The following is a 12,833-nucleotide window of genomic DNA, read 5'->3' as shown; positions in this document are numbered from 1 at the left end:
AACTTCAATATTCAGATAATACATTCAGAAAAAGTTCCATCAGATGTCCTGATTGTCATCTGCTCACTTAACTTATTGTCTCCTCACAGGCTTGAGGAGGAGGAGCCATTATTATAACTGAGGAGTACACCAGAAGATGTCGGCCCTCTTTAACCACAACATATACATGTGTTATAAGAGATATGAAGTAGGAAGGAAGGCTGTAAAACCGCCCCACAGAAAGACTCCCATCCCCCAGCGTTTAGTGTGCCTGTCAGTGTGCATTTGTGTCCGTGTGTGTGTACAAGTGCATGAATAAGTGCTGTAGTGTTTAAGGAGAGAACAAAGGAAAGCTAAACTCCTCTCACAGGGAACTTGAGACATGAGCTGCGCTTCTGCACACCAGTATGCGCTTGACCTTTCACCCCAGGGACCCCATTTTATTGAGGTGGCTGATAAGGAAGGGGGGTGGGGGGGCCACACTTGAAGGTCATCAGAGGATGAATTGATTGCAGCGAACCTGGACTATTCCTAGGTGTCCTCCAGTGATTTAGAATGATGGCTAATGTTTCCAAATCATTTTTTCTTTGAACTGCTATTGTTACAGTTTATTGCCGTGGTTTTAGTAAAGCTCTGCCTTATCTGTCAATATCATGGGGGAACGGGTTTATTTGTCCACCTCTCTGCTTTAATACTATTCCTGTTAGTATTAGCCCAAGCTGTTGTCTGAACTGCAAAGAGCAGGAAGAATATGTCTTGTTTACATCTAAAATAACTTCCTGCATGTTGGTCAAGGTCTGTGGGTTTGCTGCTCTTTTCGTGGCTCCTGCAGGGAGGGGCTTTGTGGTCCTGAACAGTCGCCTTCATCGATGATGACTGACTCATGTAGACGTAGTCACCAGGTTCGGTCAGTGGGAGTGGGAGCACAGCAGTGTCTATGTTTATTCAAATGAATTTGAACACAAGGAAACAAAACAGTGCTGGAAGTACAACATTGAATTATTTGCTAATTTTCAGAATGTCATTTAATTAAACAGCCAATTTTTCTTCTAGCTTAAACTTGTCAATAAAGGAGAGGTCTCTGTAATAATGATACAAATATTAATAATATAATCTGTTGCATGTAGATGACATTAAGGTGATAATGAGTGATGATGATAATTGCACCCTGAGGATCATAATGCTCTCTGTGTCCGTAGTATCTCTACTCTAGCGTTCAGGGCGGTAAGTGCTTCTTTCCACTACAGCTGCGTTGTTGATCCATTGAGGGAAAAAACACGTTGAATTTTTTAAACGTGTAACCCAAAGCTTTCTGAAGGGGAAAGACGTGCGGGGCAGAGATGGAGGCCACGCAATTGCTTTTAGGCTGCAACAGTCTCCACGGCAACTGAATGACCCACATATCCGTTCTCTCCTCTGTCTCGTCGATGTGGGAGATTGGGGAAGCTGTTGGGGTGTATTCCGCATCCCCTAATGAGGGCAGCGGGTCATCAGTTGGATGGAATGAGATGTGTTAATGGACACCATGAGGGTAAACATGATGATACACACTGAGGCTTAGCAGATCCATTGCAGTGAGAGTGTGAAGGAAAGACAGATTACAGCATTAATTTCATTTCCTCACACTAAATCGCACTACTATACCAATACCAGCACTTTAGTTTCCATTTCATAAAACCCAATCACTCTTCCTCATTTTGTCTACATCCTGCTGACAGTATTCTTCTGTCTGGCTATTTGTGTTTTAGACAGGAATGCCCCAGACTGTGTGCTCAGGCACCATGTTCACCACCCCCAGTGGCTTCAGCCCCCATCTGGCCTGTGCTGAGCCGGAGGAAGAAGAGGATGCCCCACAGGAGGGCCCGGGGCCTGGTGCTTGCCTGGCCGATGGGCCCCCGATCACCTCCGCCTCCCTCGACACCCTGATCCATAACCTGGTGCCCACTGCTGATTACTACCCCGAGGTGAGCAGAAATGTACTACAGTCCACTGTTTATTTGAAACTCATTCATTCCATCAGGAAGTCCATTTCAGTTTATAATGGTACCGACAGTACTGCTAATTACATTATTACCCCCTTGACTTGTTGTTTAAAGTGCTACTCTTCCTTTAATTACAGAAATTTGCAGCGTTCTTCATTGATGTAGTGGCAGTGTTTTAGCTAATGTCTCTTTCTGGTCTTTGACAGAAAGCCTATGTGTTTACCTTCTTGCTGAGCGCTCGTCTGTTCATCCCTCCTCCGGAGCTCCTTTCCAGGGTGTGTGAGCTGTGCATCAAACAGCAGCAGCTGGATCAGAGCCCACTCGATACGGTCAGCACTGCACCACACACATATACATCTACTCCTTTATGAGCTTGCAAAAGGTCATTTAACAGAAACACAAGCAAGCACAGCACAAGCATTCAGACATACTTGTGTTCTGCATGTAAGCACCCACCACTACCACCCACTTTTCCCAGATTGCTGACTTGATGTGTGTGTTTTCTTTTGCTGAGGGACTCACACATCAATAAATCTCTCTCACTTTTTCAACAACAGGCAAAAGTGCGCAAGTTTGGTCCCAAGATCCTGGAGCTGCTGACAGAGTGGACAGAGACATTCCCGTCTGACTTCCGGGACGAGAAGATGGTCGGACACTTTAAAGACATCGTCCACAGGATAGCTCCGTGTGATGAGGTACACTAATGACATGGAACTGCAGCCATATGATAGCAGTCCAGCCATCGTCACTAAAGACATGAATTATTTTCTGAAATGATGCTTGATCTACTTTATAAAGGATAAAATAACAAAATGCTACACATGAAGTTATCAGCTTCTTCAGGATAATCATTTGTGATGTACTGTAAGACTCCACAGTGTAGTTGTTGCCATTATACCCTTCATTAGCTGTACTGTAGCTGCAGTGAGAAATGTTCTTCGGGGAAAGAAATTCAATTATCATCACTACCACTGTAGCAGGGTGATGGAAGGAGTCAGAGTGTCAGCGTTGGGTGAGTAGCCACAGCGCTGTGTTACGCAATCTTACATTACAGGCTAGGGGAGAGGAAGGAAGGATGTTAGAGGAGTGGCTCTATCTGCAGCCTCGAGGGGGAAATAGTGAGAGGGAGATGGATGGAGAAAATGGGTGGATGGGATACAGGGGCAGGAGGAGGAGGGTGATGAAGTCAGAGTAGAGCAGGAATAATGGAGGGAGGTGTAGAGAGGACAGAAAGAGGGGAAGGGCAGGTGATGATGAATGTGCTGCTTTTTACAGTACAGCTTGCTGTCCACACTGTGTGGGTGTGTGCATGCGTGTGGGAGCTGTGGCTCTGGGTCATTTGTGAGACAGACTGACCTAACGGCCTCGCTCACCACTCAGCTGGAGGGAGGGGCACAGAAACACACATTCCTGAACACAACACACACAGCACAGAACCTCAAACACATTTTGAGTCAACAGTGAAGCGTTTTGACATTATTTAGTGGTCATTTGATAATGTTAAACTGTGTCACTGTTGTGCTAAGAATAAAGATGCTTTTAAATATGAATGTGTTAGGGATTAACCAGTACCACAGTGATACATGAAATACCAATTTACACATAGAAAGAATTCATAAATTGCCAGAAATGGATTCATTCTTTACAAATCCGTAATCAGATGATACACCTAAAAGCTATACAGGATGATACAGAGACACAGACATAAAACTAAATAAAGATAACTATTAAACTTAAACATTCAGCTGTATATAGCTGTTGAAAACAGTCAAGCGCTCCCTCCCACTCACGGTGATTTTAATGCTCGATCTGAACCCATCATGTTACCGACAGTGAGATTGACTTTCGTACCGCTGGTCACGTGATTCGCACGGTAGTCCCGAAAAATTGCTGTCACCCTCTACTCATTAGTAGTCCTACTGAGAATTATTAATGACTGTTAATAACTGTATGCTTAATAACTTATTGTAAATGTATTTGTTCTAAAATAAAGCGTAAGTATGTTTTACATATGTGCTCACAACCCGGCAACCCAGGAGTTATTTAGATTTATGCCTATTACTTATCTATGAAGCATTAATAAATTATTCATTAAATTTGCTGACAGCTCCTCGCCTCTCCTCTCCTCTCCTCTCCTCTCCTCTCCTCTCCTCTCCTCTCCTCTCCTCAGGCCTACTGGAAAACCTTGAACCAGGTGTTGCAGAAGCTCAGCCAGCGACTGGCCCTGATTAGCCAGGGGGAAGAGAGGAGAGGAGAGGTTTCCCTCAACGCCTCCTCCATTTCTGACAAGCTGGTGGCCTTTAAAACCAAGCCTCCGCCCATCCAGAAGGACATGCTCTCCATCTGCAATGACCCATACACACTGGCACAGCAGCTCACCCACGTCGAGCTGGTGAGGAGAGGGGGAGGGAAGTGTGGGTTAGATAAAGGTCAGGGATTGGGATGATAACAAGGATGTATGATGTGGAAAGGATGTTTGATCGGTGGAGAGAAGGAACTAAGGATGGTGAAGCATTAAGTGGACATAGTCCAGTTAAGGACATGGAAGTCAAGAAACACATCAAACGACGAGATGGAGTAGATGGAAAGAGAAATGAGGGGGATAAAAAATGATTCTAAAAGAACAAAGGAAAGAAGGTGGGAGTTATAATAGCAAACCAAAACTGGCAGAATCACTCTGTGATCTTGTAGTACTTGAAGCTTACTGTAGTGTGTAACCTTGAGTATTACATGTCAGCACTAACAGGTCTCCACCCAGTATAAGAAAAAGAACAAAGTGAATAATGCAATGCAACATACATGAACAAAGAATCTCTGCAGTGTCCCTCACATTGCATGCATGGTGCCTTCAGTCTATTCATGTGTGTCTTGATCTGGGCACGTGTATCTGATGGGGGGTTGTGTGTGTGTATGTGTGTGCCTGAGTAAGCTTGTACCCTTGTCTGAGCGGTGACATCACCCCAGAAGTCAGTGATGTGCCTGGGGCTTCAAACAAAGGGGATAAAACTGCTGTGGATATATGTGACCTGACAGACTCTGGAACGCACACACACACACACACACACACACACACACACACAAGTAGAGAGAAGGAGACAGACAGACAGACAGACAGATAGACAGACAGGCAGGCATATACAGTGCACACACAGAAATATTTTTGTTGTAGGTTTTAGCAACATGAAAATTGTGATTCAAAAGAATTAAGATGCCGCTGTGCTGTGCTGTGCTGTGTGTGTGTGTGTGTGTGTGTGTGTGTCATGCGTCTAGTCTAATGAGTCCTTTTTTTTCGCACATGCATGTGACTGCACAGTTGCCTTTTAATAGAAGTGAATATTTTCTCAAGTGTCACTTTGAGGAAACAGGATTCCAATGAGTCATATCAATGAGTCATTACTTCCTCTTATTGATTTCCTTCCATTACTGAAATGAAAGAATTATTAATGGTTCTACCCCCACCTGTGCCTGTGTGGGTTTTCCAGGAGCATTTGAGACATATTGGGCCGGAGGAGTTTGTCCAAGCCTTTGTTCAGAAAGACCCACTAGATGGAACCCAGGTAAGCCTTTATAAATCACCATGTTTTTCCTGTGTCAGTCAGTCCCTACTTCCAGGGCCCCTGCTTGGACCACACACATTTTTGAACTCGGCTTTTATCTCGATCTCAACTACACCTGTGAACTTTTGTGACTTCATCTTGCGATGACAATACCTGACCGCAGACATAAACACCTGACAAAGTACTCAAAACTGCCTCTCTCGTAGTTCCCGCCACAGGTGTCTCCAGGACCCCAGTTTTCCTTGAGGACACACACACACACACACACATACACAAAGACTTACAAGATGAAAACAATACCAGGTCAAACCACAGCATTTTTTTCAGATTTTCAGTTTTGTTTAGTCTGGGATTGCTTTTTTTTTAACCTTTATTTAACCAGGAAAGTCCACAATTAAAAAAACACAATCAATGACATTTTTTAAAGTTACACAACGCAGATAGTTAAAAACATTTACAATGTAAACAGGTCATTTCAGTTTCTCTCAATCTAGATTTAAAAGCATTTAAGGAAATAAGTTCAGATAATTTCAAGTCTTTTTGCAAAGAGTTCCATGCAGAAGGAGCAGACTGTACACTGTACATGTCAGCAGGCCACTGAGGTCACATACAGCTCAGCAATGTAATACCACAAACTTGATCAAGCACACTCGATTATTTCATTTTTCCTATCTGTTTAATTGTTGCTTCTTTCACCCTCCCTTGTTCACTGGGTTTTTTTTCCATTTTCCGTCGCCGCCTCTTTTACAAATCTTCTCTCCGTCTGTCCTTCCCCTATGGGTTTTTTCTCGTGTTCTCCATTGATTGCGTTCCGCTCGTTGTCTTTGTCATTAACGCTCACACAGTGGGGTCATCCTGTAGATTATAAAGCTAATTAAGATCAGCTAATTTCCCTATGGTAGCGCTTCCTACACTGACTTGCTCTTGTGTGCATGTTTGTGTGTCATCTGCAGCCATGCTTCAGTGACCAGAAGAAGAAAACCTCCAACCTGGAGGCTTATGTCAGGTGGTTCAACAGACTGTGTTACCTGGTGGCCACTGAGATCTGCATGGTGAGTGGCCAATGTTGACACACCCAGTACTCATATGTTCTGACATTAGACTCTAGGAGCAAAGAAACGTCACACAAAATATACTCATTATGCCAAGAGAAGAGTATGAAAAAGGAACACCTTTCACAAACTAGGACAACCACTGATGGAAAGCCCTTTAATCATGATATAGACATGAAAATAAACAAGCGGAGATATGTAGAAGTTGTTCTCTATTTTTACACAATTATATTCTGGTGTGCTTTTTGAGTGGGGATTTATTTCTGAAACCTACTGTGTATTTTCATGTTTAAAATGATCATTTCTTTAATAACTTGATATTTTAGTACAGTATTTCATTCTTATGAACCAATAGAGGGACAGCATATCGAGACTAGTTGTTACAGAGCGCCACTGCCCCCTTATGGTTAGTTTGTGACACTGTCACTGGCATGGATAGTTAATTGTGCTGTTAGCTCACAAAAAAGAGATAACATTAACTAGAAAAATTAAGGGAATATATAAAACAGAAACCCCTATTTTTTTGCAGCCAGCAAAGAAGAAGCAAAGGGCCCAGGTGATCGAGTTCTTCATCGATGTGGCAAGGGAGTGTTTCAACATTGGAAACTTCAACTCCCTCATGGCCATCATCTGTGGGTTTAATTTTGTGATTTCCCAGAGTATTATCCCTGAGAATCTTTTTGCACGACTTGGTATTGATAGTTGAAATCCATTTCCCCCCGTAGCTGGTATGAACATGAGTCCCGTGTCACGTCTGAAGAAGACTTGGAATAAAGCCAAGACGGCCAAGTTCTTCATTCTTGAGGTAAACTCAATGCAACCATTCACTGACACTGGATAGTTCTAGTAATACCTTGAGCTTGACGGTGTGTTGCTCGTTGCCGTTTGCTTTGACAGCATCAGATGGATCCTACAGGGAACTTTTACAACTACAGGACAGCTCTGAGGGGGGCCGCGCATCGCTCTCGGACTGCCAACAGCAACAGAGAACGGGTAGGGCTCACCGCTGACATCACTCTGAAAGCATGTCATCGATTCAATCATGTATTTTCATCTACACATCAATATTCCTTCATCTTATAATTCATAATATTACATTTTTATATAGCACGTTTCAAAGACACTTTACAATAAAACATCACTTTAAGCACAGTTAAAGTGAAACAATCAAACCAGCAAATAATACGGTAGATGAAATGTGATTTTTTAAATTTATTTTATCTGTTTTCTCTCTTCAGATTGTTATTCCCTTCTTCAGTCTGCTGATCAAAGACATTTACTTCCTGAATGAAGGATGTGCCAATAGGCTGCCCAACGGCCACGTCAACTTTGAGGTGAGACAGTGAACGTTTCTCCTGATGCTGCCTCATTTCAGCCACCCTAAAAACATTTACTCAGTGCAATTTCTATTTCTTAGAAATTTGTGGAGTTGGCACGGCAGGTCGGGGAGTTCATGACCTGGAAACAGGTGGAGTGTCCATTCGAGGAGGATCGGGCCATCCTACACTACCTCCACACTGCTCCCATCTTCAGCGAGGACGGTGAGGACCTGATTAAACGTCTCTGCACGTGTTGGTCCAAGTATTTCCACCATATTTCGTGATAGTTTTCTTGACTTATTTACCAACTGTGTTTTGTTCTCACTCTTCCCCAGGACTTTACCTTGCATCCTATGAGAGCGAGAGCCCAGAGAACCAGGTAGAGAAGGACAGATGGAAAGCACTCAGGTAAGAATAATAACACACTTCAAATGAGAGATGCTATTATCTTGACACACCGTCCTTCATTAACCTTTTCTCCCATCAGGTCTAACGTTCTGGGAAAGACATGAGGCACTGACGGCAGCTGACCCTCCCGCCAGCAAGGGAGCGTGTGTTCTCGTTGCACTAAAATGAACTGTGAAGGAACCTAGCTGGTACTTAGGTGTTTTTCTATGAAGAAATGGCGGGGCGGAGGGGAGAAACACGATGAACAGGATTCATCAAGAAGAGTGGTTGGAAAATGAAAAACAACAAATCACAAAAAAAAGTGAATTGAAAAACTTAAGCTATGGAAATCGGAGCAAAATGCCTATCAGTGATGAGGTACGTTATGTTGGAGAGGGATACAGCCTTTCCTCCTTCCTTCCTTCCATGTGTGTTTACTCTGTGCAGATATGTTTACTACTATAGAGAGTACAGTTACAGGCAAAACCACTTTACAATAAGAAATTCCTACTGATTGTTGTTTTGGTATTTGTTCCCCCTTTTCTCTCTCTCTCTCTCTCTCTCTCTATAATTCTCTTCCCCTTTGGTCCAAAAGCCTTGTTAAAAAATTTAATTTTGCTTTTTTTTTTCTTTACTTGTAATGTACTGTAAGAATATTAAAATAATGTGAAGGGCGCTGGATAGCCCTACACGTACTTTTATGTGTGCGAGTGTGCTTGTGATCCAGATGTTCATGCGTTCATGTCTGTTCAGATTGTCCCTGTCTTGTTTTGCATGAGAATGACTGAAGAAGCCTGTCTATTGGTCATCCCTTCTTGTATTTTAATTTATTGTATCTTATTTTAGGCGGGGATATAAGAACTGTTTAAATAGTGTTTTCTACTTTTAAATGTATTGTGCCAGTAATGCGAGACAACTACAATATAGCTTAACAGTCACAATGGGAGATAGGCCACATTGATTGTGTACAGGTGACGTTTACCCCTCTTCTTTCTGCTCTTCAGGAAGTTTTTTCTGACTGACGTTCAGTTGTCTGATATATTTATGGAGATTCTGTGCTGACAGATGTATAGTTTTTATTGTAACTTTCCTTTACTGAATATGAAGTCCAACAGCATGCTCTGACAGGTGTTTTTAAAGGGGCATTACGTGTACCAACCTTGTAAAGATTACAACAAAGGACAATGGTTAATTAGATCATAGTCTATGAAGTAAAGAGGGAATTTTGTGCCATACGATTCACTGGTTGTTATGACAATTCAGGTTCCTCTGACTTAAAATGTGTTGTTTATCGTTTTGTGGGGATTGTCACAGAACTTTGTTTTTGGCGGTTTTGTTGTGATTCGGGAGCCATTTTTTTAAATGGTGGGTGGCGGAAGTAGAGGAGGGTTATGGGGAACTATGTAATTATAAGCTTTTTAAAAAACAGTCTTAATAAGTTTTCTATAATTGATTGATGTCAGTGTTTTCTCTTTAGAAACACCTTTCCCTCTCACTAACAAACTGACTTTAATTCTGCTTCCTCATTTGTCATCAATAAACTCGCTTTCCCTGTAACACGTTCGCCAGATAAGTTAAGACGATAGAGAGCCAGAGATGTGAAGTCAAACCTGCCCTTCAAGGTGAACACCTGTTTTAATAAAACATTGCCTGCCATTGTGCCATTTGTGCCATGTGTTTTCACTGACAATCACAATACATCAGTCCTGCTCTTTTTGATGGTGTCATCACACTGCAAAGTCCATCTTTGAATTTCTTTTGTTCCCTACATACATTGCTGCATTATCCAAGGACTGGAGTTCATTGAATGCTTTTCATGGTTACTGAGGCCAAGCAGACACCATTTTGGTTCTTACATCGCAGTAACATTTGGGACTGGTACCTTAAAATCCTTTAATAAAAGTTAACCATGCTTAGTGGATTGCCTTCCGTTCATTTTGTTTTTGTCCGTACTTGGTTTGATTGATTTCCATTTTTCTGCCTGTTCAAGTTTCATGACTTGAACAAAACGTTGAAACAGAATTGCAACGAATCCACACAATCAGGCTTTTTAATATAATGAATGAGCCCTGACATTTTATTGATAAAAAAACACTTTGTCATTTGCATGTAGACATTTTCTAAATGTTTGAGGAACAAAAATGCATGAAATCCACACATTGCAAGATTTTTGCAATTCAGACATAAGTCAAAGCTGAGGGACAAAAGTCAAATTAATTAGGCAATCTACAGTCAGTTGCAACCCTATTTTGAACCTTCAAATGGCTTTCTTTACAATATCAGTACCAGTCAAAGGTTTGGATACACTTTCTCATTCACTGAGTGGGAAACCGTGTCCAAACTTTGGACAGGTACTGTATGTATTACTGATCAGATAATCATTTTGTCTGAAACACGTCGCAAAATAGCGGTAGCTGCATCACAATTTCTCCTTTAAATAGCTTGTTTTGAACAACCAACAGTCCAAAATCCAAAGATATTGAATTAAAAAGGTTATAAAACAGAATACAACTGCACATTTGAGAGATTGGAACTGTGTTCGTCATTATGCTTTATAAAAATGACATTGACAATTAAAGGATTATCTAAATTGTTGACGATTATGTTTCAAATTCTAAAGAACATTAGGATGATGTAAAGTGTTGGTAACAGTTTAACACAGGAAACTGATTCTCTTACCCTGTGCCAAAAACAAACAAACTGGGAATTTATGAAAATAGTTTAAAGTTCATCTTGACATGGCAATTTTAGAAATACCGCTCACGCCCTTATTTTATTTTTGGAGTGAAATTTCAAGCATAATCCACATGAGATGGCGAATGTGGTGAAGCATACAACACAACTTATCAATGAAAACATGTTTATTTTAAGGGTGAATACATTTCAGTCTTTGCGTTCTTCTCCAGCTGGGTCAAATGTTATCTTAGCAAGTTTGGTGTATGTTTCAAAGTGCCTGGAGCTCAGGTAGGTGCCGAAGAAAACCTGCAGCACCAGCACAGCCCTCATTCTCCTCAGAATCGGTCTGGAGAGGTCCGCCCAATACCGGAGATGATTGCCCTTCTCTGGCATCGGGGCTGTGCTGTACCTGGTTGCAAGCCCAACATTCACAGGTAAGGCCAGGAGGATGGGGTACACCCCGCCCCCGACCACACCAACAAGTGCACCTCGCATCAGGGCACAGGTGGGACAGTTGAGGTCACCGGACAGGAGGGGCCCCGACACTGCTGCGTTGTACAGGGCAAATGTTGTGAGGAAGGGCAGCACGGCCATCGGCAGGCTGGAGGCGATGCGCGCCTGTGTGATATTCAGAGCTCTGCGATACAAGCTGTTGGATATCAATCCTGCCAGGCCACCATTCCCCCCCAGATACATGGGTCCATAGATGAAGATTTTCTGATCAATGTCAGGCAGTTTTTCGAAGTTCTTCGCCAGCATTTCAGCAATCACAGCTCTTGAGAGCCCTTTTCCAGAGACGCCGTCCTCCAGAGTATTCTCCGACATCTTCACAAACAGTCCGCTGCTCTGTCGTTAGAGACTCTTATTTACAATTGTAACAACTCAATGATCACGCTGGTAAGGTGGTCCTCGGGACGGAGACAGGGCGCAGACATGTTTACCCACAATTCTAAGCGCACGGTGTTTGGGTTTTAAAGCCCTGAGTTTAGCCTTCCAGGCACGGTCCCGAAGGTGTTTACGGCTCCCAGAGGGTTAATAATTGGCCAAACAGTAGAGTCTTCATTTGGAAGTATTACAATACTAGTAAGTGCAAAAATCTGTCTGGGTGTCAGTGTATAACGGATAACACACAGAACACTATCATTTAAAAGAAAACTTCAAATTCAAGGCATGGATGACAAAATAAAATACCTAAGACGACGCATTTGATGCATTTGACATCATGCAATAATGATCTGTTTCATATGAATTTCAATTCAATTCAATTCAATGTTATTTATAGTATCAATTCATAACAAGAGTTATCTCAAGACACTATACAGATAGACCACACTCCAGAATTTACAAGGACCCAAAAGTTCTAGTAGTTTCCTCCAGAGCAAGCAACAGTGCGAGAGTGGCGAGGAAAAACTTGACTCCGATTTTTCTTCTCCACTGTAAAGTCAGAAGCCTTTCTTAATATTCCAGTTGTATTTTTTGTAATTTTGCCGGAACGCACCATAATATTATTAGCAGCAGCATAGTTCTACTCTTAGTGTGTAGAGATCATCTAAATACCCACTGAAGTAGTAAAAAAAACATTTTAAAAAAGCAATTCAAAAAATGAGTAACCTAATATAGATTTTATTTAACGAGAAGAGAATAGGGAATGGAAAGTATGTATTTTTACAGGTGAGATTTTGTCACACAAATAATGTAGGGATTAGTAAAAGTAGCCTAATATTCTTCTAATTGGGAACATTCTGATGCCAACCAATAGATACCTTTAGGATTTGTTTATTTTTAAACAAAACGTTTCATTATTTTTTGGTCAGTAACATAAAAACCCAAGATTGAGGAGCTTCTATTTTTCACAACCCTTTGCACTCTGTACCATGGCGC

General features: G+C 41.9%; 2 protein-coding genes across 2 annotated transcripts in view; one reads left to right on the top strand and one right to left on the bottom strand.

Annotated features, from left to right (window-relative positions):
• Nucleotides 1–9,932, top strand: part of LOC117951863 (ras-GEF domain-containing family member 1C-like) — a 20,514-nt gene extending 10,582 nt beyond the window's left edge. Inside the window, exons 2-14 of the mRNA XM_034883825.1 lie at nt 1,728–1,943; nt 2,168–2,290; nt 2,519–2,656; nt 4,132–4,353; nt 5,444–5,518; nt 6,472–6,570; nt 7,100–7,202; nt 7,296–7,375; nt 7,468–7,563; nt 7,809–7,904; nt 7,988–8,111; nt 8,225–8,297; nt 8,377–9,932. Coding sequence (XP_034739716.1) covers nt 1,734–1,943; nt 2,168–2,290; nt 2,519–2,656; nt 4,132–4,353; nt 5,444–5,518; nt 6,472–6,570; nt 7,100–7,202; nt 7,296–7,375; nt 7,468–7,563; nt 7,809–7,904; nt 7,988–8,111; nt 8,225–8,297; nt 8,377–8,401 — 1,464 coding nt within the window. The 5' untranslated portion in view covers nt 1,728–1,733 and the 3' untranslated portion in view covers nt 8,402–9,932. The remainder of the gene's footprint in view (nt 1–1,727; nt 1,944–2,167; nt 2,291–2,518; nt 2,657–4,131; nt 4,354–5,443; nt 5,519–6,471; nt 6,571–7,099; nt 7,203–7,295; nt 7,376–7,467; nt 7,564–7,808; nt 7,905–7,987; nt 8,112–8,224; nt 8,298–8,376) is intronic.
• Nucleotides 9,933–10,040: 108 nt separating this feature from the next.
• Nucleotides 10,041–11,930, bottom strand: tmem126a (transmembrane protein 126A). Its single transcript, XM_034883826.1, has one exon. The coding sequence runs from the start codon at nt 11,775–11,777 to the stop codon at nt 11,160–11,162; it is 618 nt and encodes a 205-aa protein (XP_034739717.1). The 5' UTR covers nt 11,778–11,930; the 3' UTR covers nt 10,041–11,159.
• Between the last annotated feature and the right edge of the window lie 903 nt (nt 11,931–12,833).

Source organism: Etheostoma cragini, chromosome 10 (assembly GCF_013103735.1).
Source record: "Etheostoma cragini isolate CJK2018 chromosome 10, CSU_Ecrag_1.0, whole genome shotgun sequence".
NCBI classification, from domain to species: Eukaryota; Metazoa; Chordata; class Actinopteri; order Perciformes; family Percidae; genus Etheostoma; species Etheostoma cragini.
The sequence above is the reverse complement of the archived record's forward strand: the minus strand, read 5'-3'. Positions and strand labels throughout refer to the sequence as shown.